Source organism: Mustelus asterias, chromosome 26 (genome assembly GCF_964213995.1).
Source record: "Mustelus asterias chromosome 26, sMusAst1.hap1.1, whole genome shotgun sequence".
NCBI classification, from domain to species: Eukaryota; Metazoa; Chordata; class Chondrichthyes; order Carcharhiniformes; family Triakidae; genus Mustelus; species Mustelus asterias.
Window position 1 is genome coordinate 43,628,722 of NC_135826.1, and position 23,862 is coordinate 43,652,583.

Genomic DNA, 23,862 nt, shown 5'->3' on the forward strand with positions numbered 1-23,862 from the left:
CTTCTGACTGAATTATTTAAAGGTTTCTCAGGACTTGCTGCAGCCTGGAGTTATGAAGGTTTTAGCTCACCCCTGCTGACTCCACACCCTGTGGTTAGAAGCTGGCCTTTCCTATGAGAATCAATGGAGTCTTCTGCTGCATGAAGGAATTTTAATTTTCTGCCTTCAGCTTCCAAACCTTTCTTTGGAGCTTTTTCCTGGCGATTTTTTCCTCTGCACCTCTGCTTCCAGAGTTTCTTTTCAGGTCAGGTGGCTTTGCTGAATTTTTTCTCAGTCTTTCAGCATTTTAATATTTCCCTGCCTTTTCCATGAAGTTTTAATTTTTTTCACAAGCTGCCACCATGTTATACACCATTGGTTACAGTTTGGTAGGTCTGAAGAAGTCTCTGCAGTCATGAGGAGGTTAACTGTAAGCCTTCCCTGACTCTTAGGACTATTTACAAATATACCATAAAGGACACCAGCTCGGAGCTGTCTCCATGTTTACTGGTGCACTGGGCTCTGTCCAACGCTACAGTGACCCTGGGTGTGGGTCATCTGCTCACTTACATCATTGTGTGGGTGGTACTGTACTCAGTCCCACATTAACCATTTATGTGCCACACCCTCATACTACAGGATCCAGATTAGAATGTGGACTCCTAAACCTCTTCACTCAAATGTGTCATTCCATTTCCTGTTGGCATGGGAAGTAAAATTGGATGAAGTGTATCTAACCCCGTGCTGTACCTGTCCTGGGAGTGGTTGGTTGGGACAGTGTAGAGGGAGCTTTACTCTGTATCTAACCCCGTGCTGTACCTGTCCTGGGAGTGTTTGATGGGGACAGTGTAGAGGGAGCTTTACTCTGTATCTAACCCCGTGCTGTACCTGTCCTGGGAGTGTTTGATGGGGGACAGTGTAGAGGGACTTTACTCTGTATCTAACCCCGTGCTGTACCTGTCCTGGGAGTGTTTGATGGGGGACAGTGTAGAGGGAGCTTTACTCTATATCTAACTCCGTGCTGTACCTGTCCTGGGAGTGGTTGGTTGGGACAGTGTAGAGGGAGCTTTACTCTATATCTAACTCCGTGCTGTACCTGTCCTGGGAGTGTTTGATGGGGACAGTGTAGAGGGAACTTTACTCTATATCTAACTCCGTGCTGTACCTGTCCTGGGTGTGTTTGATGGGAAAACACAGTAAGGAGTCTAACAACACCAGGTTAAAGTCCAACAGGTTTATTTGGTAGCAAACGCCACTAGCTTTCGGAGCGCTGCTCCTTTGTCAGGTGAGTGGGAGATCTCTATATAAAGTGGGAGCTTTACTCCGTATCTAACGCAGTGCAGTACCTGTCCTGGGAGTGATTGGTGGGTCTGTGTAGAGGTGTATTATTGAACGGAGTGTTTCATTCCGTGCACACGGTGCAGATCATTGGAAGCAACATTTGTTGAAAGGGAGCAAAAATCTCTTACTAACTTTGAAAGCTCCAAAGCTTATGTTAAGCTCACCTGACGATTACTGACACTCCTGAACATCTTCAAGGCTCAGGTAATTATTTACACTTCTTCAACAACTTCAAAGATCAACAGAGAAAGGTCTTTGAGCCTGAGCTGGTAAGGGAGCTAACTGAGACACGGTGTGAACGAGAAACCCTAGATGAAGTGAAAGGCAGGTGGCACTGGGATTCGCAGGAACAAAGAGAGGTCTTTGCTAAAGCGAACCATTAATTGTGAGAATATTGTTGATGGAGCAGATCAAAGCGCAGATTCAAACTCATGTTGTGTTCGTCCTCTCTGGAGGGGAACAAGCTACAGGCTGATGAAGAGGACAGCTCTGTACTTTCCAAGCAAAGGAAAGCACTAAAACACTGAAACACACATCTCCTCAGGGTGCAATTAGAACTCCAGAAAGTGCAGCGTTCTCACTCGTAGAGAAACAGAGCATGCTGGATAAACGCGGCAGGCCAATCTGCATCTGGAAATCAAAAGGATAACTTAATGGGTGGGGTTTTACAGCCTCGCTCGGGCGAGACCGTAAATTCCCACCCGAGGCCAACGGAGATTTCCGTTGTCAGACCCTCGCCCGCTCCGATTCTGTGGCGGGCGAGGTGATAGAGTTCCGGCTCATGCCTCAGGACTGAATCCTTTCCAAACAACAAACCCCCAATAAACTCCGATATATATGTAGAAATGGTACTCAGCTGCTGTCGGGATGTCTTGATGCTGCAATGCTCCTTGTTAAAGCCACCGTTACTGTTTAAGTTTAAGTATTAGTCACAACTAGGCATACATTACCACTGCAATGAAGTTACTGTGAAATTCCCCTAGTCGCCACACACCAGCGCGTGTTCGGCTCAATGCACCTGACCAGCCCATCTTTCAGACCATGGGAGGAAACACACACACTCACAGGGAGAATGTGCAAACTCCACACAGACAGTTGCCCGAGGCCAGAATCGAACCCAAGTTCCTGGTGCTGTGAGGCAGCAGTGCTAACCACTGTGCCACTGTGCTGCCCACATGTCAACCAAACCCTCTTTTAGAAGTTCTGCCCAACGAATGGAACAGTAACTCAAGCAAAAGACAGTGGTTGGAATTCTCCGACCTCGCCTGTGGCTGGGATTCTCCAGTCCCGCTGCAGGGAATGGAGGTTTGGCCGAGCACCAAAATTTTCTACTCTCTCTGGCATCGGAGAATTCCGCCCAGTGACTGTGGAGGGGAATAAAGGCCCAATAAAAGAATCCACAAGGCAGTTTGATTTCTGTAACAACTCCTTGAGTTTAGTGCTTCTGCTTTGCTATAATCCTATTTCTAGGAGGAAGCTACTTGTGTGCAGACCAGTGATTGGGTCCAGCTCTGATCGTTGGCCAGGGAAGGATGTTAACATTGGCCGAGAATCCCAGAACCATCTTGTTCGGAATTGAAATATTTTGCCAGCAGATTGGGCCGCTCGGGGGATGAAGCTTTCACCCACAGGATTGAGGCTAATCAGGGGCCGTTAAACCTGACCGTATTAATGCATTTCTGGGGAGTGTGGTGAGCAGGTGGATTAAAACATCTTAAACAGAGACCTAGCCATTGTAATCCTCACAAAAATAATCAATGAGAATTAGGGGCTGTAACAAGAAGCAGCTGAGGAAACTTTATCCCCCCCGAGGATGGTGGACATTTAGAATTCACTGCCTTGCTTTGATTTGATTTATTATTGTCACATGTATTAACATACAGTGAAAACTATTGTTTCTTGTGCACTATACAGACGAAGCATACCATTCATAGAGAAGGAAACAAGAGAGTGCAGAATGTAGTATTACAATCATAGCTAGGGTGTAGAGAAAGATCAACTTAATGCAAGGTAATCCCATTCAGAAGTCTGAAAGCAGCAGGCAAGAAGCTGTTCTTGAGTCGGCTAAGTTTTAAGTTTAAGTTTATTTATTACTATCACAAGTAGGCTTACATTAACACGGCAATGAAGTTACTGTGAAAATCCTCCAGTTGCCACACTCTAGCGCCAGTTCGGGTACACTGAGGGAGAATTTAGCACGGCCAATTCACCTAACCAGCACGTCTTTGGACTGTGGGAGGAAACCGGAGCATCTGGAGGAAACCCACGCAGACATGGGGAGAACGTGCAGATTCCACACAGACGGTGACCCAAGCCAGGAATTGAACCCGGGTCCCTGGCGTTGTGAGACAGCAATGCTAACGGACATGACCTCAGACTTTTGCATCTTTTTCCCGACGGAGAGAGAATGTCCGGGGTGCGTGGGATCCTTAATTATGCTGGCTGCTTTGCCGAGGCAGCGGGAAGTGTAGACAGAGTCAATGGATGGGAGGCTGGTTTGAGAGATGGAGGGTGAGGCTAAATGGTCTACACATTTAAAAGGTACCTGGATCTGTATCTGAAGTTCTGGAACCTGCAAGGCTATTAACCAGGTACCAGGAAAATGGGATTAAAATGCTAGTTTCCTTTTACCTCCTTTTTTGGCCTGCACTGACACAAAGGGCTGAATGGCCTCTTTCAGCAATGTTACTGTTCGATGGTGCTATGGAAACAACAGAAACACCTTGCAATTATATAGCGCTTTTCAGGTTGTCAAAATATTCTGATGTCCTTCACCAGGCCGATTATGAAACAGAATTTGACACCGGGGCACTAAATGTGGTGTTTGGACAAGTGAGAGCAGGTGTTAGCAAAAGGATTTAAATGAGGAGTGAGAGGTTTAGGGAGGAAATTCCGGAGCTCAGGGCCTGGGTACCTGAAGGTACGGCTGCCAATGGTGAAACGATTGGAATCAGGGATGTGGAAGAGGTCGGAGTTGGAAGAGAGCAGAGATGTCGGAAGGTTGGTAGATGAGAGGATATTACAGAGACAGATTTGTAAAGGAAGCGCACAGGGACAGAAGGAGTCCATTCAGCTCAATTCTCATTCAGTTAGATCACAGCCGATCAGTGCTTCATTCCTATTTGGATGGCACGGTGACACAATGATTAACACTGATGCCTCACAGCGCCAGGGACCTGGGTTCAATTCCTGGCATGGGTCACTGTGTGGAGTCTGCATGTTCTCCCTACGTCTGCATGGGTTTCCTCCGGGGGCTCTGGTTTCCTCCCACAGTCTGAAAGACATGGTTAGGCGCATTGGCCATGCTAAATTCTCCCTTAGTGTACCTGAACCAATGCCGGAGTGTGGCGACGAGGGGATTTTCACAGTAACTTCATTGCAGTGTTAATGTAAACCTACTTGTGACAATAATAAATAAACTTCTAATTTGTTCACCATCACTCCATAGCCCTTAGTATCCTTACCTAACGAAAACTTGCCGACAAGAGCAGGGATGTACTTCTGAGGCTGTAAAAGGTTCTGGTCAGACCCCATATGGAATATTGTGTGCAGTTTTGTGTCCCATACCTAAGGAAGAGTGTGCCGGCCTTGGAGGGGTCCAGAGGAGGTTCACAAGAATGATCCCAGGAATAAAGGGTTTGTCGGATGAGGAACGGTTGAGGACTCTGGGTCTGTACTCAATGGAGTTTAGAAGGATGTGGGGGGATCTAATTAAAACTTGCAGAATACTGAGAGGCTTGGATAGAGTGGACGTGGCGAGGATGTTTCCGTTAGTGGGAGAGACTCGAGGGCACAACCTCAAAATGAAGGGACGCTCCTTTAAAACTGAGATGAGGAGGAATTTCTTCAGCCAGAAGGTGGTGAATCTGTGGAACTCATTGCCACAGAGGGCTGTGGAGGCCAGGTCATTGAGTGTCTTTAAGACAGAGATAGATAGGTTCTTGATCAATAAGGGGATCAAGGGTTACGGGGAGAAGGCAGGAAAATGGGGATGAGAATCATATCAGCCATGATTGAATGGCGGAGCAGACCCGATGGGCCGAATGGTCTTATTCTGCTCCTTTATCTTATGGTCTTATGGTCTACCGGTCCCCTCTTGAAATTTTTAAATGGCCTTCGACATCTATTACCTTTTGGGAATTTCTGATTTGAACCCTCCAATAGCAAAGCGGATTGTTGATACCAACAAGATAGATCAAAAATAATTTAAATAGCGTGAGGCTTTAAAGATTGGTGATCACCTTTAAGATTTAGGGTCTAGCAACATCAGAAGCAGAATAACAATCTGGCAACTGTGTTCAGTTAAGTTTTCATACTGCCTTCATCAAAGATAGCTGTGTTGATTGTAATTTATACTATATACATTGGTTAAGGAAGAAAGAACAGAACACAGAACTTTAAAGGGGACTTGTGTTTTACATTACATAGCATTATGTAGAATGTACAGCATGGAAACAAACAGGTCGAGTATCCTTTACCCACAAATTCGAAAACTGAATACATCCAAAAACCACATCATTTTTTAACTGCACCGACATTTAGCGTGGGAAATCCAGCTGTTTGTCTGCCATTATTTGCTTTGCGATTTTAATGGTGAACTTGTCAAAAAGAAACTGATGGCCTATGGGGGAGGCGGTGACCGAGTGGTATTATCGCTGCACTATTAATCCAGAAACTCGGCTAATGTTCTGGGGACCTGGGTTCGAATCCCTCCAGGGCAGATGATGGAGTTTGGAAAACAAAATCTGGAATTAAGAATCCACTGATGACCATGAAATCATTGTCGTTTGTTGGAAAAACCCATCTGGTTCACTAATGTCCTTCAGGGAAGAAAGTCTGCCATCCTTAACTAGTCTGGCCTACATGTGACTCCAGAGCCACAGCAATGTGGTTGACTCTCAAATGCCCTTGGGCAACTAGGGATGGGCAATAAATGCTGGCCAGCCGGAGACACTCATGTCCCACAAATGAATAAATCATTCAGTTTTACATCTTACTTTTTGAGCTATTTTATTTACTTTATACTATGGCTCGACCGGGCTTTAGCTATCGGAATGGAAGTTTGTAAACCGTATCCAAAAATTGAAATGATCTGAAATCCAAAATGTAATTGGCCCCGAGGGTTTCTGATAAAACTTGTCCATGCCAGCGTTGCTGATCCTTCCATCTTACTTTGTCTCTACTACCATTTCCTTCTATTCCTTTCTTTCCTGTGTACTGATCTATATCCCCCTTAAAGTTCACTATATTCATCTCGACTGTTCCTCGCGGTAGTGAGTTCTACATTTTTATAATTCTCTGGGTAAAGAAGTTTCTCCAGAATTTCTGACTGGATTTATTGTTGACTATCTTATATTCATAGCAACATAGCAACATAGAAATTAGAAGCAGGAGTAGGCCATTCGGCCCTTTGAGCTTGCTCTGCCATTCATTCTGATCATGGCTGATCATCAAACAAATTCAATATCCTGATCCCCCCTTTCCCCCATATCCCTTGATCCCTTTAGCCCCAAAAGTTATGTCTAATTTCTTCTTGAAGTCACACAACGTTTTGGCCTCAACTACTTCCTGTGGTCGTGAATTTTACACATTCACCATCCTCTGGGTGAAGAAATTTCTTCTCACCTCAGTCCCCTTATCCTCAGACAGTGGTCCCTAGTTCTGGACTCCCTCACCATTGGGAACATTCTTTCTGAATCTACCCTGTCTAACCCTGTTAGAATTTTATAAGTTTCAATGAGATCCCCTCTCACTCTTCTGAACTCCAGTGAAGATAATCCTAACCAATTTAGTCTCTCCTCATATGACAGACCTGCCACCCCAGCTTCATGGTCTCTGGTTCTTCTCTCTTCAACAAATGAAGGCACCTTCACTACATTTATCTCCAAAGGAGAATTTTCTTCAGGGGAATTTATGTTCTGGGTATATCTTCTTCTTGAATACATGATGCATTAGTGTTGCATCCTCCTGGTGCGATGTCATTTCCTTTATCTAAACACTCTCTCAGGAAGATGGCTCGGATTTAAATGGCTGGCTGTGTCTGATTGGCTCAGTTGCTAGCGCTTGCACCTCTGGGCAGCTGGAAGGCTGGTGGGTTCGAGGTGTTGTACAGGTCTTTACACTTCCCAGCCCCACAACTTCCACAATAGAGAAAATCAAAGTACAAAAAAGGTACAACGTTACAGTATCGCCATCAACTCCATGTCATGCATCGCTCGGGGTTGAGCATCATCAAGGCCCTTCAGTGTTATCAAACAACGGAAGGTCAAGAGGAGCTTAGTCAAGACCGAGGGCAGATAATGAAAAGCTCGGTTAAAGAGACGGGTTTTAAGGAGAGTCTTAAAGGAAAAGAGAGAGGAGTAGACACATGGAAAGGTTTATGGAGGGAATTCCAGAATTTTGAGATCAGTTATGATCTTAGTGGGTGGTGGATCAGGCTGAAGGAGCCACATGGCCTACCCCAGCTCCTGTTTATAGAGTCATAGCCATAGAGTCATCGAGGTTTACAGCATGGAAACAGGCCCTTCGGCCCAACTTGTCCATGCCGCCCTTTTTTTTAAACCCCGAAGCTAATCACAATTGCCCGCATTTGGCCCATATCCCTCTATACCCATCTTACACATGTAACTGTCTAAATGCTTTTTAAAAGACAAAATTGTACCCGCCTCTACTACTACCTCTGACAGCTTGTTCCAGACACTCACCACCCTCTGTGTGAAAACATTGCCCCTCTGGACCCTTTTGTATCTCTCCCCTCTCACCTTAAACCTATGCCCTCTAGTTTTAGACTCCCCTACCTTTGGGGAAAGATATTGACTCTGCGTTTCTGTGTTCTTATGTTCCATCAATGTTGCTCAGTCGAAAGTTCTGGAATTCTCTATCTCACATCAAATAAACCTGTAGGGCTCTGGGGATAGTGCAGGGGAATGGGACTGACCGGATTGCTCTATAGAGGGCTGACATGGACCTCTATGGGCCGTATAGCCTCCTTCAGTGCTGAAATGATTCTGGGGCTGGAATTTTCCAGCACCCCCATGGCGGGTTTTCTTCTGTTGCCACCGAGGTCAATGGTACATTGCATGGTTTGCCCATCCTGTTGCTGGTGATCCCACGGTGGGGGTCAAATTCGGTGAGACTGGAAGATCCCATTGACGGGAAGGGCTGGAAAATCCCACCCTATGACTCTATTTTTGCTTCTTCCTTTACCTTTCAACCAGTTGGCAATCAGTTTAAAAGGTTTGGAGTAGGTATCCTATCCTTGTTAATATTTAAAAGCGACAATGCAATCACTCAGACTAAGATAAGTAAGAGGTTATATGGATCAACTTTCAAAAGGAAGAAGCCTTAACATTGACACAGTGTACACAAACAACCTGTGAATCATAACCTGAAGCCCTCTGTAACATAAGGCCCTGGCACATATATGGTTAATGTCAGACTGGGTACAGTACCGCCCACACAGTGATATAGAAACATAGAAGATAGGAGCAGGAGGAGGCCATTCGGCCCTTCAAGCCTGCTCCGCCATTCATTGTGATCCTATAGCATAGGAACATAGGAACTTGGAGCGAGAGGAGGCAATTCAGTCCTTTGACCCACTCCGCCATTCTATATGATCATGGCTGATCTCCGTCTCATCTTAACTCCACTTCCCTGCCTTTTCCCCATAACCCTTTATCCCGCTTTTGATCAAATATTTATCTATCTCTTTCTTGAATCCATTGATTGATTCTGTATCCACTGCGCTCTGGGGCAGTGAGTTCCATAGATTCACAACCCTCTGTGAGAAGTAGCTGCTCCTTATCTCTGTCTTGAACCTCCCCCCTCTTACTCTACAACTCTGACCTCTTGTCCTAGACTGTTCGAGAAGGGGGAACATTTGGTTAACATTTACTTCATCAATCCTGTTGAGTATTTTACATACCTCAATCAAATCCCCCTTTATTCTTCTGAACTCCAGTGAGTACAAGCCCAAGCTACTCAACCGCTCCTCATACAGCCCTTTCAAACCTGGGATCAATCTAGTGAACCTCTTCCGAACCACCTCCAGCACCATCACATCCTTCCTCAAAGGAGATGCCCAAAATGGAACACAATACTCCAAGTGTGGTCTTACCAGTGCTTTATACAATTGTAACAACACTTCTCTACTTTTATACTCTGGATCCTTTGCAATAAATGTCAAGATTCCATTTGCTTTCCTTATAACATTCTGTACCTGCCTACCCACTTTCTGAGACTCATGCACAAGGGCACCCAGATCCCTCTGCACAGACGCCTTTTGAATCTGTTTCCCATTTAAATAGTAATTTGCCCTTTTATTTTTCTGGCCAAAATGGATAACCTCGCATTTATCCACATTAAACCCCATCTGCCAGATTCTGGCCCATTCCCCTAGCCTGTCAATATAGATTCATAAACTTTTTATCTCCTCATCACAGCCTGCTTTCCCATCTATTTATGTGTCATCAGCAAATTTTGCTATGTTACACTCTGTCCCTGCTTGTAGATCAATGATATAGATTGTAAATAGTTGTGGTCTGAGAACTGAACCCTGCGGGATCCCATTAGTTACAGATTGGCAACTGGAGAAGGACCCATTTATCCCAACCCTCTGCCTTCTATCAGTCAACCATAGTCAGAGGTTTTTTCCCAGGGTGGATGTGTCAATTACAAGGGGGGCACAGGTTTAAGGTGACAGGGGGAAAGTTTAAGGGAGATGTGTGGGGGAAGTTTTTCACACAGAGAGTGGTGGGTGCCTGGAACGCGCTGCCAGAGGAGGTGGTGGAAGCAGGTACATTAGCAACATTTAAGAGGCATCTGGATGGGTACAGAAATAGGGAGGGAATAGAGGGATATGCACCGAGTGAAGGGCAGAAGGTTTTTTTAGTTTAGTTAGGGCATCATGATCAGCACGGGCTTGGAGGGCCGAAGGGCCTGTTCCTATGCTGTACTTTTCTTTGTTCTCTGTTCCCAGTGAGTGGAGCTCTGGGCGTTTGGAAACGTTCTCTGGTTAGGATTCATGAGGGAGTCAACAGTATAACTGGGACCTGCAAGCCTTGTTTCACTATGTAAATGCCCTTATACTTTAATTGAAGCATCAGTATATCTCTGGAAGTCTCTTCCTAAACCTTACGCCATGCCTCTCTCCCCCCCCCCCCCCCTCCCCTCCCCCCACCCACCCTCTCTCTTTCCTTTTTAAAGACACTGCTTGAAATCTAACCTATTAACTAAGTTGACCTGTCCTAATATCTCCTTGGGCAGGATTTTACGGCCTTGCTTGTCCCAAAACCGTAAAATCCTGCCCAACGTCAACAGACCTTCCCATGTTCCGCCCCTCGCTCGCTCCGATTCCCATAAAGTGAAGGTTATTTATTAACCACAAGTAGGCTTACATTAACACCGCAATGAAGTTACTGTGAAAATCCCCGAGTCGCCACACTCCGGCGCCTGTTTGGGTACACTGAGGGAGAATTCAGTATGGCCAATGCACCCTGACCAGCACGTCTTTGGACTGTGGGAGGAAACCGGAACATCTGGAGGAAACCCACGCAGACATGGGGAGAACATGCAGACTCCGCACAGACAGTGACCCAACCAGGAATCGAACCTGGGTCCCTGGCGCTGTGAGGCAGCAGTGCTAACCACCGTGCCACTGTGTCACCCCTTTGGTGGGCGGGGTGGTGAAAGTCTGGCCCTTATGTGTCATGGTGTCAAATGTGTGATTGAAAATACTCCTGCAATGTCTTTTGGTACATTTTATGGTGTTAAAAGTGCTAAATTAATTGTTCTTGCTGTTGGATAGTGCTGTGTGATATTTAACTTTCATCTCCACAAGGAGTTGGTTTAATATCTTCATGTCTGACTCAATGAAGAGTTCAGGAGGACATGACAGGAGCAGCATCAGGCATACCCTACTTGTGTGTCAGATAGAGGAAGCAGCAAGTGATAGACAGAGCTAAGCAATTCCACAACCAACGGATCAGATCCACATCCATTTTGTTTTCCAAGATGGAGCCGGAGCGAGGTGACTTCTCGCAAGCTGTGCCCAGCATACCTTCTAATTCTATCTTTTACTCTCGTTCTATGCTTCTAAAACTTAATTCTAAGTCTTTTCTTTCTCTACACCCTAGCTATGACTGTAACTCTACATTCTGCACTCTCTCCTTTCCTTCTCTATGAACGGTATGCTTTGTCTGTGTAGCGCGCAAGAAACAATACTTTTCGCTGTATGTTAATACATGTGACAATAATAAATCAAATCAAAAAATCCAATTGTGAATGGTGGTGGACAATTAAACAACTCACTGGAGGAGGGGACTCCACAAATATCCCCATCCTCAATGATGGAGGAACCCAGCACATCAGTGCAACCTGTCAGACCTACTGGGATTTTCCTGCATTTTCTATTTTTTTTTCAGATCCCAGCAACCGCAGTATTTTACCTTCATCTTAAAGTTAGCAAATACATGGAACACCACCACCTGCAAGTTGCCCTTCAAGTCACTCACCATCCTGACTTGGAAATATATCGTTGTTCCTTCACTGTCGCTGGATCAAAATCCTGGAACTCCCTTCCTAACAGCACTGTGGGTGTACCTACACCACATGGACTGCAGTGTTTCAAGAAGGCAGCTCCTCACCACCTTCTCAAGAGCAATTGGGGATGGGCAATAAATGCTGACCTAGCCAGCGACGCCCACATCCCATAAAAAATCATAGCTTTTCGGATGGTATCATGTTACAGGCCAGGGTAACTTGTTTGAGCAACTCCTTCAAAGGAGATGAAAAGAAAGTTAGAAAGATTTGCATTTATATAGCACTTTGCATGGCCATTGGATGTCAGATACTTTCAAAATGTAATCATTGTTCCAACATGAGAGGCACGGTGGCACAGTGGTTAGCACTGCCGCCTCACAGCACCACAGACACGGGTTCGAGACCCGGGTTTATTTCCTGGCTTGGTCATTGTCTGTGTGGAGTTTGCACATTCTCCCAGTGTCTGTGTGGGTTTCCTCCAGGTGCTCCAGTTTCCTCCCACAGTCCAAAGATGTGCAGGTTAGGTGGATTGGCCATGCTAAATCTCCCCTTAGTGTCAAGGGGACCAGCTAGTGTAAATGCATGGGGTTGTGGGGATAGGGCCTGGGTGGGATTGTGGTCGGTGCAGACTTGATGGGCCAAATGGCCTCCTTCTGCACTGTAGGATTCTATGATTACAACAATGGCCTCACTTCCAAAATACTACATTGAGTCTAAAGTGCATTGAGACATCCAGCAGTCGTGAACAGCGCTATGTGAATGCAATTCTTTCTTTTTATCTCCTTCGGAGGTCTTGGTCCAAGCGAGTACTCACCTCGGGCTGCAGACTGGGATATCAGGTCCCCTGAAAACGACGGGGCACAGTCAGAACCCGCGCAGGTCTGAGCAGCTAGACTCGATGATGTGCTGTGAGTATGTATGATGTGTCAAGAAACACAAATTGACAGGAAGACTGGAGATGGCACTCCAGAGGGTGACAGCAACTGACAATTTGTGAACAAGGTTCGGGTAATAAAACTAAGACGTTGCATAGAAAGCATAGCCGGGAGTCAGAAATATAAATTTGAATGCCGGTCTGAGCCAGAACTTGTTTGCTTCTAAAGTCACACTGTCTTTGATTTGATTTATTGTTGTCATATGTATTAGTATACAGTGAGAAGTGTTGTTTCTTGTGCGCTCGACAGACAAAGCATACCGTTCAGAGAGAAGGAAACGAGAGAGTGCAGAATGCAGTGTTACAGTCAGAGCTAGGGTGTAGAGAAAGATCAACTTAATGCGAGGTAGGTCCATTCAAAAGTCTGACAGCAGCTGGGAAGAAGCTAATCTTGAGTCGGTTGGTACGTGACCCTCAGACTTTTGTATCTTTTTCCTGATGGAAGAAGATGGAGGAGAGAATGTCCGGGGTGCGTGGGGTCCTAGATTATGCTGTCTGCTTTGCCGAGGCAGCGGGAAGTGTAGACAGAGTCAATGGATGGGAGGCTGTTTTGCGTGATGGATTGGGCTACATTCACAAGCTTTTGTAATTCCTTGCGGTCTTGGGCAGAGCAAGAGCCATACCAAGCTGTGATACAACTAGGAAGAATGCTTTCTATGGTGCTGCGACATAAATTCCCTTGCCCATGGGAGATTTGTGGTCCAGATCACAACGATACCTACTTATCCAGCGGTTCCTGAGTGCCTGCTGTTGCAGCAGGTATGAGGGTGGTAATAGAGAATGTTAGCACATGGTTATATGTGTTATACTCTTGATAGCCAGTTAGTGAAGAAAGTATCCCAAACCAGTCTTTACTTGGAATAGATTTATTTATAGAGTGAAACCTTACAGGTATATATCTCCTGGTTCCACTCCTCTGTCAGTAGGTGGCCTCAATTAACTATCCAATCAATGCCCTCCCCATTTATGTACTTAACCTCAGTTAGTAAGGTTCTTGCCGCACAAATGCCAGGCAATGACCACCTCCAACAAGAAAGAATCTAATCCTCTCCTCTTGAAGTTCAATGGTATTACCATTGCTGGAACTCCCACTAGCAATACCCCTGGATATTACCACCGACCAGAAACTGAACTGGATCAGCCGAGAAATACTGTGGCTACAAGAACAGATCAGAGTCTTGGAGTCCTGTAGCGAGTAACTCACCTCTTGACTCCCCAAAAGCCTGTTCACCATCTAAAAGTCGCAAGTCAGGGATGTAATGGAATAATCACTTGCCTGGATGGGGGCAGCTCCAACAACACTCAATAAACTTGACACCATCCAGGACAAAGCAGCCCCAGTTGACTGGTACCCCATCCACAAACATTCACTCCCTCTGCCACTGATGCACAGTAGCAGCAGTGTGGACCAACTTTTACAGATGCACCATAGAAAGCATTCGTTCCGGATGTATCACAGCTTGGTATGGCTCCTGCTCTGCCCAAGACCGCAAGAAACTACAAAAGGTCGTGAACGTAGCCCAATCCATCAAGCAAACCAGCCTCCCATCCATTGACTCTGTCTACACTTCCCGCTGCCTCGGCAAAGCAGCAGCATAATTAAGGACCCCACGCACCCTGGACATTCTCTCTTTCACCTTCTTCCATCGGGAAAAAGATACAAAAGTCTGAGGTCACGTACCAACCGACTCAAGAACAGCTCCGTCCCTGCTGCCATCAGACTTTTGAATGGACCTACCTCGCATTGAGTTGATCTTTCTCTACACCCTAGCTATGACTGTAACATGACATTCTGTACTCTCCCATTTCCTTCTCTGTGAACGGTATGCTTTGTCTGTATAGCGCGCAAGAAACAATACTTTTCACTGTATACTAATACATGTGACAATAATAAATCAAATCAAATCATTTATAAGATGCACTGCAGCAACTCACCAAGGCTCCTTCAGCACTTTCTGTCCCCATTACCTCTACCATCTAGCAGGACGAGGGCAGAAAACACATGGGAAGACCACCACCACCTGCACAAGCCACTCACATCCTGACTTGGAAATATATTTAGCCTAATTTCCCTTCTCAAGGGCAATGTGAGAAGGGTATTAAATGCTGACCTAGCCAGCGAAGCCCACATCCCATGAACATTTCTAAACAATTAACTGAATGCGGGTGACCTCTTCTGTCTCAGCGTATCTGCTGCTGAAACCCTCATCCATATCTGCGTCACCTCTAGATTTGAATATCCCAACACTTCCCAGATCAGCTTTCCACCTCCCAGCCGCATCTAATGCTCTGTTTGCCTGCATCCACACTCACACCAAGTCCCCTTCACTTCTGTGCGCGGCTGTGTAACCTTACATTCTGGAACTCCCTCCCTCATCCTCTCCTTCAAGGACAATCTCTTTGGCTGGGCTTTTAGTCGATTCTGCTAATTTCTCCTTCTTTAGCTCCGTGTCTGATAACCCTCCTGTGAAAGCGACTCAGGATGTTTTACTATGTTAGAGGCGGTATATAAATGCAAATTGCTGCTTCTGTTGAATGGAGAAAATTGGAGGAGTGAAAGGAATAGAATTGCAGCGGAATTAAAGAAACCGACTCCATTGTCCTCTCCTTAAACGTGTCTGTGTTACACCGGCGACTGCAACTCAAGAGTACTTAATGGGCTGTAAAGTCATTTGGGATATTGTGAAAGATGTTGTATAAGTTGAGGTTTTTATGGCACCTGCATGCATTAGGCAGAGCGACTGTAGCAATGGTGAGATTGGAGGCCCAATGTTCTCAGAATAAGAATGCAAGGAAAAGCCTTTCCAATCCCAGCTTTTGAACTGGGATCAGAACCGTGGATCTTCATCAGTTTCCCCTTGAAGCTCACAGCAGGAAGTATCTGAAGATCAGCTAGCAGCACAATGTTGATGAAGAGTGTGTGACGATTTAAACTGGACGCACTGTCTCCTCCTTCAAGCAGTGTGAAATGGGCCGACTTCAGTATACTGGCTATCTGCTTTGTTCCATTGTAAATCCCCAATGTTGCCTCCTCCCTGAAGCACTCATTTCTGTGCTGAAGATCAGTGCAACTGTTGAATAAGTTCTAAGTTTATGTATTAGTCACAAATAGGCTTACATTGACACGACAATGAAGTTACTGCGAAAATCCCCTAGTCGCCACACTCCGATGCCTGTTTGGGTACACTGTGGGAGAATTTAGCATGGCCAATGCACCCTAACCAGCACGTCTTTTGGACTCTGGGAGGAAACCGGAGCACCCGGAGGAAACCCACGCGGACACGGGGAGAATGTGTAGACTCCGTACAGTGACCCAAGCCAGGAATCAAACCCGGGTCCCTGGTGCTGTGAGGCAGCGGTGCTAACCACTGTGCCACCAATATCTCATCAATGTGGAGCAGTGTCTCAGTCGATACCCACATTGGCAATGTTCAGTTAATTTGTGTAATTAATACGCCAAAATATTGCTGCCGTTCATGCCGGCAGGATCTTACGATTCACCGGTGGCGAGGGGTATGTTGAGCGGGAAACCCCGTTGACGATGGCGGGACAGTATGATCCCGTTGCTAGTGACCGGCACGCCGCCGCCAAACACACCCCTGTGGAGACAGAGAAACATCTCACCCTAAAGCTCAGTCGAAAGGTCGATCAGTCGGAACAAATCAGGAGAAGGTGACCCCTTTTGGATAAACATCACCTCACATTTACCCATTTAGTCCCTCAATCCTTCCTCTCTTCATGAACACTTTTATTGTCTCTTTGACCATGTTTCCTTTCTGTTTCAAGACTCTCCCCTGGGAAAGTGGCCACTAACCTTAACCCTCCTTGATTCTGAGATCACCCAAATCTCAGCTAGCTGTGTCTGAGCGGCACCAAGTTCCATTTATCCATCTCTCCTGTGCTCACTGACATGCTACTGGTTCCCAGGTCAGCAATGCCCCAGCTTTTTTTTATATCGCTCCCTACATTAGGGTTAGAGTTAGGGTTAACCCTAATGCACCTCTACCTCTGGAAGAAAAGACAAAAGTGCTGTAAATATCCTGCAAGCCAGGTGCTGCCCATGGAGACATAAACTGGGTTAATATTTTGGATTAATGACTCTTCATCAGAGACATTCAAAATGTAATAGATTTCAAGCAAGTGAAAAGAGGTGTGTCTATTGGGAAGCTATACATTGGGAGTGAATGGGAAGGGGTCTGTCGATTGGGAATCTATACATTGGGAGAGAATAGGAAGGGGTTTGTCATTGGGAATCTATACAGTGGGAGTGAATGGGAAGGGGTCTGTCTATTGGGAATCTATATAATGGGAGTGATTGGGAAGGGGTTTATCTAATGGGAATGTATATAATGGGAGAGAATAGGAAGGGGTCTGTCATTGGGAATCTATACAGTGGGAGTGAATGGGAAGGGGTCTGTCATTGGGAATCTATACAGTGGGAGTGAATGGGAAGGGGTCTGTCTATTGGGAATCTATACAGTGGGAGTGAATGGGAAGGGGTCTGTCATTGGGAATCTATACAGTGGGAGTGAATGGGAAGGGGTCTGTCTATTGGGAATCTATACAGTGGGAGTGAATGGGAAGGGGTCTGTCATTGGGAATCTATACAGTGGGAGTGAATGGAAAGGGGTTTGTCTATTGGGAATCTATACATTGGGAGTGAATGGGAGGGGGTCTGTCTATTGGGAATCTATACAGTGGGAGTGAATGGGAAGGGGTCTGTCATTGGGAATCTATACAGTGGGAGTGAATGGGAGGGGGTCTGTCTATTGGGAATCTATACATTGGGAGTGAATGGGAGGGGGTCTGTCTATTGGGAATCTATACAGTGGGAGTGAATGGGAAGGGGTCTGTCATTGGGAATCTATACAGTGGGAGTGAATGGAAAGGGGTTTGTCTATTGGGAATCTATACATTGGGAGTGAATGGGAGGGGGTCTGTCTATTGGGAATCTATACAGTGGGAGTGAATGGGAGGGGGTTTGTCTATTGGGAATCTATACAGTGGGAGTGAATGGGAGGGGGTCTGTCTATTGGGAATCTATACAGTGGGAGTGAATGGGAGGGGGTCTGTCTATTGGGAATCTATACATTGGGAGTGAATGGGAGGGGGTCTGTCTATTGGGAATCTATACATTGGGAGTGAATGGGAGGGGGTCTGTCTATTGGGAATCTATACAGTGGGAGTGAATGGGAGGGGGTCTGTCTATTGGGAATCTATACAGTGGGAGTGAATGGGAGGGGGTCTGTCTATTGGGAATCTATACAGTGGGAGTGAATGGGAGGGGGTCTGTCGATTGGGAATCTATACAGTGGGAGTGAATGGGAGGGGGTTTGTGTTATAATATGCCTGTGAGGGAGTGCAGCATGACATCACTATAAGGTCGTGTGTCATGCAATCCAGTTTTAGTTTTGCTTTTGCTTTCAGCAGAGCACAGGCACACAGCTCTGCAGCTCTGGTATCCTAAAACTTTCAGTCCATGTAGATCTATTGATAAATACACCCACAAGGTGTTTCCCCAATCCTTTATTGGTGCTTTTATGTTCGTATAAAACCAGGCAGCATGGCCTATAGAATTTTGGATAACGGGAGTGAAAGTCAGACTGTTGCTTCTGTGTGAATTGGTACAATGGGAGTGAGTAGAGAAGTGTTTAGACTATAATCATTTTATAGAATGGGGCTGAATAGGAATGGGTTTAGTCCATTAAGAGGTGTATGTGATCGGCCCCTTTCTCCAATGCGCTGCATTATGTTATCTGCTCCAGAGAATGTACTTAGTGCCATTTCCTTAGTGTTATGAAAAGTGATGACTTTATTACTTTTGTGATTGGATGAAGCAGTTCTCCGTCAGGATTACAGGATAAATCATCTTCCACTTTCGCCTGAAAAGCAGTACCCTGGGCAAACCTTTCCTCGCTGCCAAACAACACTTGTTCATTGCCTTGGCGATTAATGTCATTCTCTCAGCAAACTAAAACAGATTGCCACGTTGAATAGCGGCGCGTAGAAATATTTCCCTCACCGCATGAAGGGCAAATGAGATTCTGTCAATAATCAGGATTCCAAACAGTACAGCTATTATCTCTCGAAGCCTAAAAGCTTTTCAGAGAGACAATACTGTCAGGCGGTTTAATAGGTAATTGAGGAGAAGTAAAAACCACAATTATTTCATTTTATAAAACGTTAAGTGAGCTGAGGCTGTTTCTGTCTGACTGTTATGGGTTCCTTTATTTTCAGCATTACAATCTGGTTCGATGCTTATTTGCCTGCAGTAACCAGAGGGTTAGTTTAACAGGATTCGGGGCTGAGAGGTGATTTATCTCATGTCAAGGGTCTGGGCTGGGTCTTGAACCTGCAACTATCTTTTTATGGAATTTGTTCAGGGGAGGGGAGTGGCCCTGCCAAGGTCAGCATTTATAACCCTTCCCTAATTGCCTTAATTGCCTTGGAGGTGAAAGTGCTGGCACTGAAATGTAGCTGACTCCTTCAAGCAGGCCATTTAATAACTGTAAGAAGAAGATGGGTTTCGGAAAGCTGACATAAACTGGAGATTAAACAAAGTGCGCCATAATTTATACCTCAAACATCACCACTAAAAACAGATTAACTGGCCATTCATCTCACTACTGCTCACGTGACCTTGCTTTGTGCAAATAACTGCTACGTTTCTTATATTGCAACATTTTGAAATCATTTCATTGGCTGTTTGGCCCTTTGGAATGCTCTGAGGGCATGAAAGGCGCTATATAAATGCAAATTCTTGTCCTTGCTTTGTAAACTCATTGTTTGTTAAATTATCTAAGAAACCTAAAGCAATGGAGCGCAATCATTTCAGGACTCGAAGCTTAATGAGTCATCTCATTAAAGTGATCTTGAAAAACATAATAAAAAGAAATGATAACGCATCTGAAGCAGAAATCAGGTGAAGCAGAGGCTGGATTTAGAGCTCGAAGGTGGAACTGAAGAGGAAAACCAAGAACATTCTTCGATCGAGAAGTGAACAAAACAGTTACGTAGGCTTCATAGGCTTTGGGTGGCACAGTGATTAGTGCTGCTGCCTCACAGCGCCAGGGACCCGAGTTCGATTCCCAGCTTGGGTCATTGTCTGTGTGGAGTCTGCACGTTCTCCCTGTGTCTGCGTGGGTTTCCTCCGGGTGCTCCGGTTTCCTCCCACAGTCCGAAAGATGTGCGGGTTAGGTGCATTGGCCATGCTGAATTCTTCCTCAGTGTACCCGAACAGGCCCCAGAGTGTGGCGACCAGGGAATTTTCGCAGGAACTTCATTGCAGTGTTAATGTAAGCCTACTTATGACACTAATAAATAAAATTTAAATAAGCTATCAAAAAATGTTTGATCATGTTTATCGCCAAATGTTGCTGAAATGTGACATTGACAGTAAAGATGTGAGATTTTTACAGAGCCTACACAGCGAGTATCAGGACAGAGATGGACAATCAGATATGTTTCAAGTGAATAAAGGAGTACGACAGGGCTGTGTGCTGTTGGCAAAATTATTCAATCTGTACACAGGACAGATATTCAGAATATTAGATGTACTTCCAGGGGTAAAAATTGGAGGCTGGAACATAACAAAGTGACAACACAACACCACTCGCAGAACCTGATTTGATTTATTATTGTCACATGTTTCGGAATACAGTGAAAAGTATTGTTTCTTGCACGCTATACAGAGAAAGCATACCATTCATAGAGTACATAGGGGAGAAGGAAAGGAGAGGGTGCAGAATGTAGTGTTACAGTCATAGCTAGGGTGCAGAGAAAGATCAATTTAATATAAGGTAGGTCCATTCAAAAGTCTGATGGCAGCAGGGATGAAGCTGTTCTTGAGTCGGTTGGTACATAATTTCAGATTTTTGTATCATTTCCTGACGGAAGAAGTGGAAGAGAGAATGTCCGGGGTGCGTGGGCTCCTTAATTATGCTGGCTGCTTTGCCAAGGCAGCGGGAAGTGTAGACAGAGTCAATGGATGGGAGGCTGGTTTGCGTGATGGATTGGGCTACATTCACGACCCTTTGTAGCTTCTAGTGGTATTGGTCAGAGCTGCCTCCAATGCCAGTATATCGTTCCTTAGATAAGGGGACCAAAATTGTTCACTGTGTTCCAGGCTGTTTGATAAGAGTTGCAAAGCTATGGAGAACTCTCCTACAAGGCAAAGTGGAGGACACCATGCATAATAGGATGACAGTCGGCACAGCGTGGTTGCAAGTGAGCTACACTGGATATATGAGGATGATGCAAGACAGAGGAGAGTGACAAGCTGTGACAGCTTGTCCAGGTGGGAGTAGCTCCAAGCAGCAATAACTGTGTAAACATTCCACTCTTACATTGGACATCATCATTGTCTGACATTCTGTCACCCCAGCAGACACACACTGCTACCACTAGGTGGAGCTTCATTGAGCCCTGGACCTTCCAGGTCTCCAGCCCTGTGGAAACAGGCTGAGGGAGATTCGCTACTTTAATTTGAGGCTAACTCCTTAATCTCTTTATCACTTGTTTACCTCCCAATACTCTGATGGAAGGTCATGATCTGAAACGTTTCTCTCTCCACAGCTGCTGCCAAGCCTTAAAAAAAATTGTTAGAGACACAAATCAGCTTACATTAACACTGCAATGAAGTTACTGTGAAAATCCCCTATTCGCCACACTCCAGCACTTGTTCGGTTACACTGAGGAAGAATTTAGCATGGCTAATGCACCTCAGTGGCATGTCTTTCGGACTGTGGGAGGAAACCAGAGCACTCGGAGGAAACCCACACAGACACAGGGAGAACGTGCAGACTCCGCACAGACAGTGACCCAAGCCGGGAACCAAACCCGGGTTCCTGGCGCTGTGAGACAGCAGTGCTAACCACTGTGTCCACCGTGCCTGCCAAGCAGTTTCTGATTTTTGGCTTTTGTTGTTAGAATTTTCTATGGCGTCTTTCGCTACCTCAGGGTATCTCATAACACTTTACAATTAATGACATACCTTTGAAGTAAGATCACTCTTGTGCTGTAGGGAAGGTGGCAGCCAGTTTGCACACAGCAAGATCCCATAAATTGGGGTAGCAGTGGCGTAGAGGTATCGTTACTGGACTAGCAATCCAGAAATGCGGGATAGTGCTCTGGGGACCCCAGTTTGAATTCCATATTTAATAAAAAAATCTGGATTTAAAAGTCTAATGGTGATTATGAAACCATTGTCAATTGTTGTAAAAACCCCTCTGGTTCACTAATGTTCTTTAGGGAAGGAAATCTGCCATCCTTACCCGATCTGGCCTACATGTGACTCTAGACCCACAGCAATGTGGATGACTCTCAACTGCCCTCTGAAGCATAGAATCATAGAATCCCTACAGTGCAGAGGAGGCTGTTCGGCCTATCGAGCCTGCATTGACTCATACCCAGCCTTACCCTGTAACCCTTCGTATTTACCCCACTAATTCCCCTAATCTATGTAAGACTAAGGAAATTTGGCATGTCAGCTACAACTCTCACCAACTTTTACAGTTGCACCATAGAAAGCATTCTTTCTGGTTGTATCACAGCTTGGTATGGGCTCCTGCTCTGCCCAAGACCGCAAGAAACTACAAAAGGTCGTGAATGTAGCCCAGTCCATCACGCAAACCAGCCTCCCATCCATTGACTCTGTCTACACTTCCCGCTGCCTCAGCAAAGCAGCCAGCATAATTAAGGGCCCCACGCACCCCAGACATTCTCTCTTCCACCTTCTTCCTTCGGGAAAATTATACAAAAGTCTGAGGTCACGTACCAACCGACTCAAGAAAAGCTTCTTCCCTGCTGCTGTCAGACTTTTGAATGGAACTACCTTGCATTAAGTTGATCTTTTCCTACCGGCGGCACGGTAGCACAGTTGTTAGCACTGCTGCTTCACAACTCCAGGGACCTGGGTTTGATTCCCGGCTTAGGTCACTGTCTGTGTGGAGTTTGCACATTCTCCCCGTGTCTGCGTGTGTTTCCCCCGGGTGCTCCGGTTTCCTCCCACAGTCCAAAGATGTGCGGGTTAGGTTGATTGGCCATGCTAAATTGCCCCTTAGTGTCCTGAGATGTGTAGGTTAGAGGGATTAGCGGGTAAATATGTAGGGATATGGGGGTAGGGCCTGGGTGGGATTGTGGTCCATGCAGACTCGATGGGCCGAATGGCCTCTTTCTGCACTGTAGGGTTTCTATGATTCTACATCCTAGCTATGACTGTAACACTACATTCTGCACTCTCTCGTTTCCTTCTCTATGAATGGTACATTTTATCTGTATAGCGCGCAAGAAACAATACTTTTCACTGTATGCTAATACATGTGACAATAGTAAATCAAATCAAATCAAATATTCTGGGACACTAAGGGGCAATTTAGCATGACCAATCCAACTAACCCGCACACCTTTGGCGTGTGGGAGGAAACCGGAGCACCCGGAGGAAACCCACGCAGACATGTGGAGAATGTGCAGACTCCACACAGACAGTCACTCGAGGCCGGAATCTAACCCGTGCCCCTGGCACTGTGAGGCAGCAGTGCTAACCACTGTGCCACCGTGCAGGACACTCAGTTCGAGGGATGGACAATACTCTTATGTGAGGAATAAAAGAATGACCAGGGTGAGGTTAGGGCCGGTCAAGGACAGTAGTGGGAACTTGTGTATGGAGTCAGTAGAGATAGGCGAGGTGATGAATGAATACTTTTCTTCAGTGTTCACCAAGGAGAGGGGCCATGTTTTTGAGGAAGAGAAGGTGTTACAGGCTAATAGGCTGGAGGAAATAGATGTTCGGAGGGAGGATGTACTGGCAGTTTTGAATAAACTGAAGGTCGATAAGTCCCCTGGGCCTGATGAAATATATCCTAGGATTCTTTGGGAGGCAAGGGATGAGATTGCAGAACCTTTGGCTTTGATCTTTGGGTCCTCACTGTCCACGGGGATGGTGCCAGAGGACTGGAGAGTGGCGAATGTTGTTCTTCTGTTTAAGAAAGGGAATAGAAATGATCCTGGTAATTATAGACCGGTTAGTCTTACTTCGGTGGTTGGTAAATTGATGGAAAAGGTCCTTAGGG

At 45.7% G+C, this 23,862-nt stretch overlaps 1 protein-coding gene across 1 annotated transcript in view; it reads left to right on the plus strand.

Moving 5' to 3' along the window:
• Positions 1-16,334: 16,334 nt before the first annotated feature.
• Positions 16,335-23,862, plus strand: part of ncanb (neurocan b) — a 217,246-nt gene continuing 209,718 nt past the window's right edge. The window contains exon 1 of the mRNA XM_078198741.1: positions 16,335-16,465. Within this exon, the coding sequence (XP_078054867.1) occupies positions 16,335-16,465 (131 nt within the window). The remainder of the gene's footprint in view (positions 16,466-23,862) is intronic.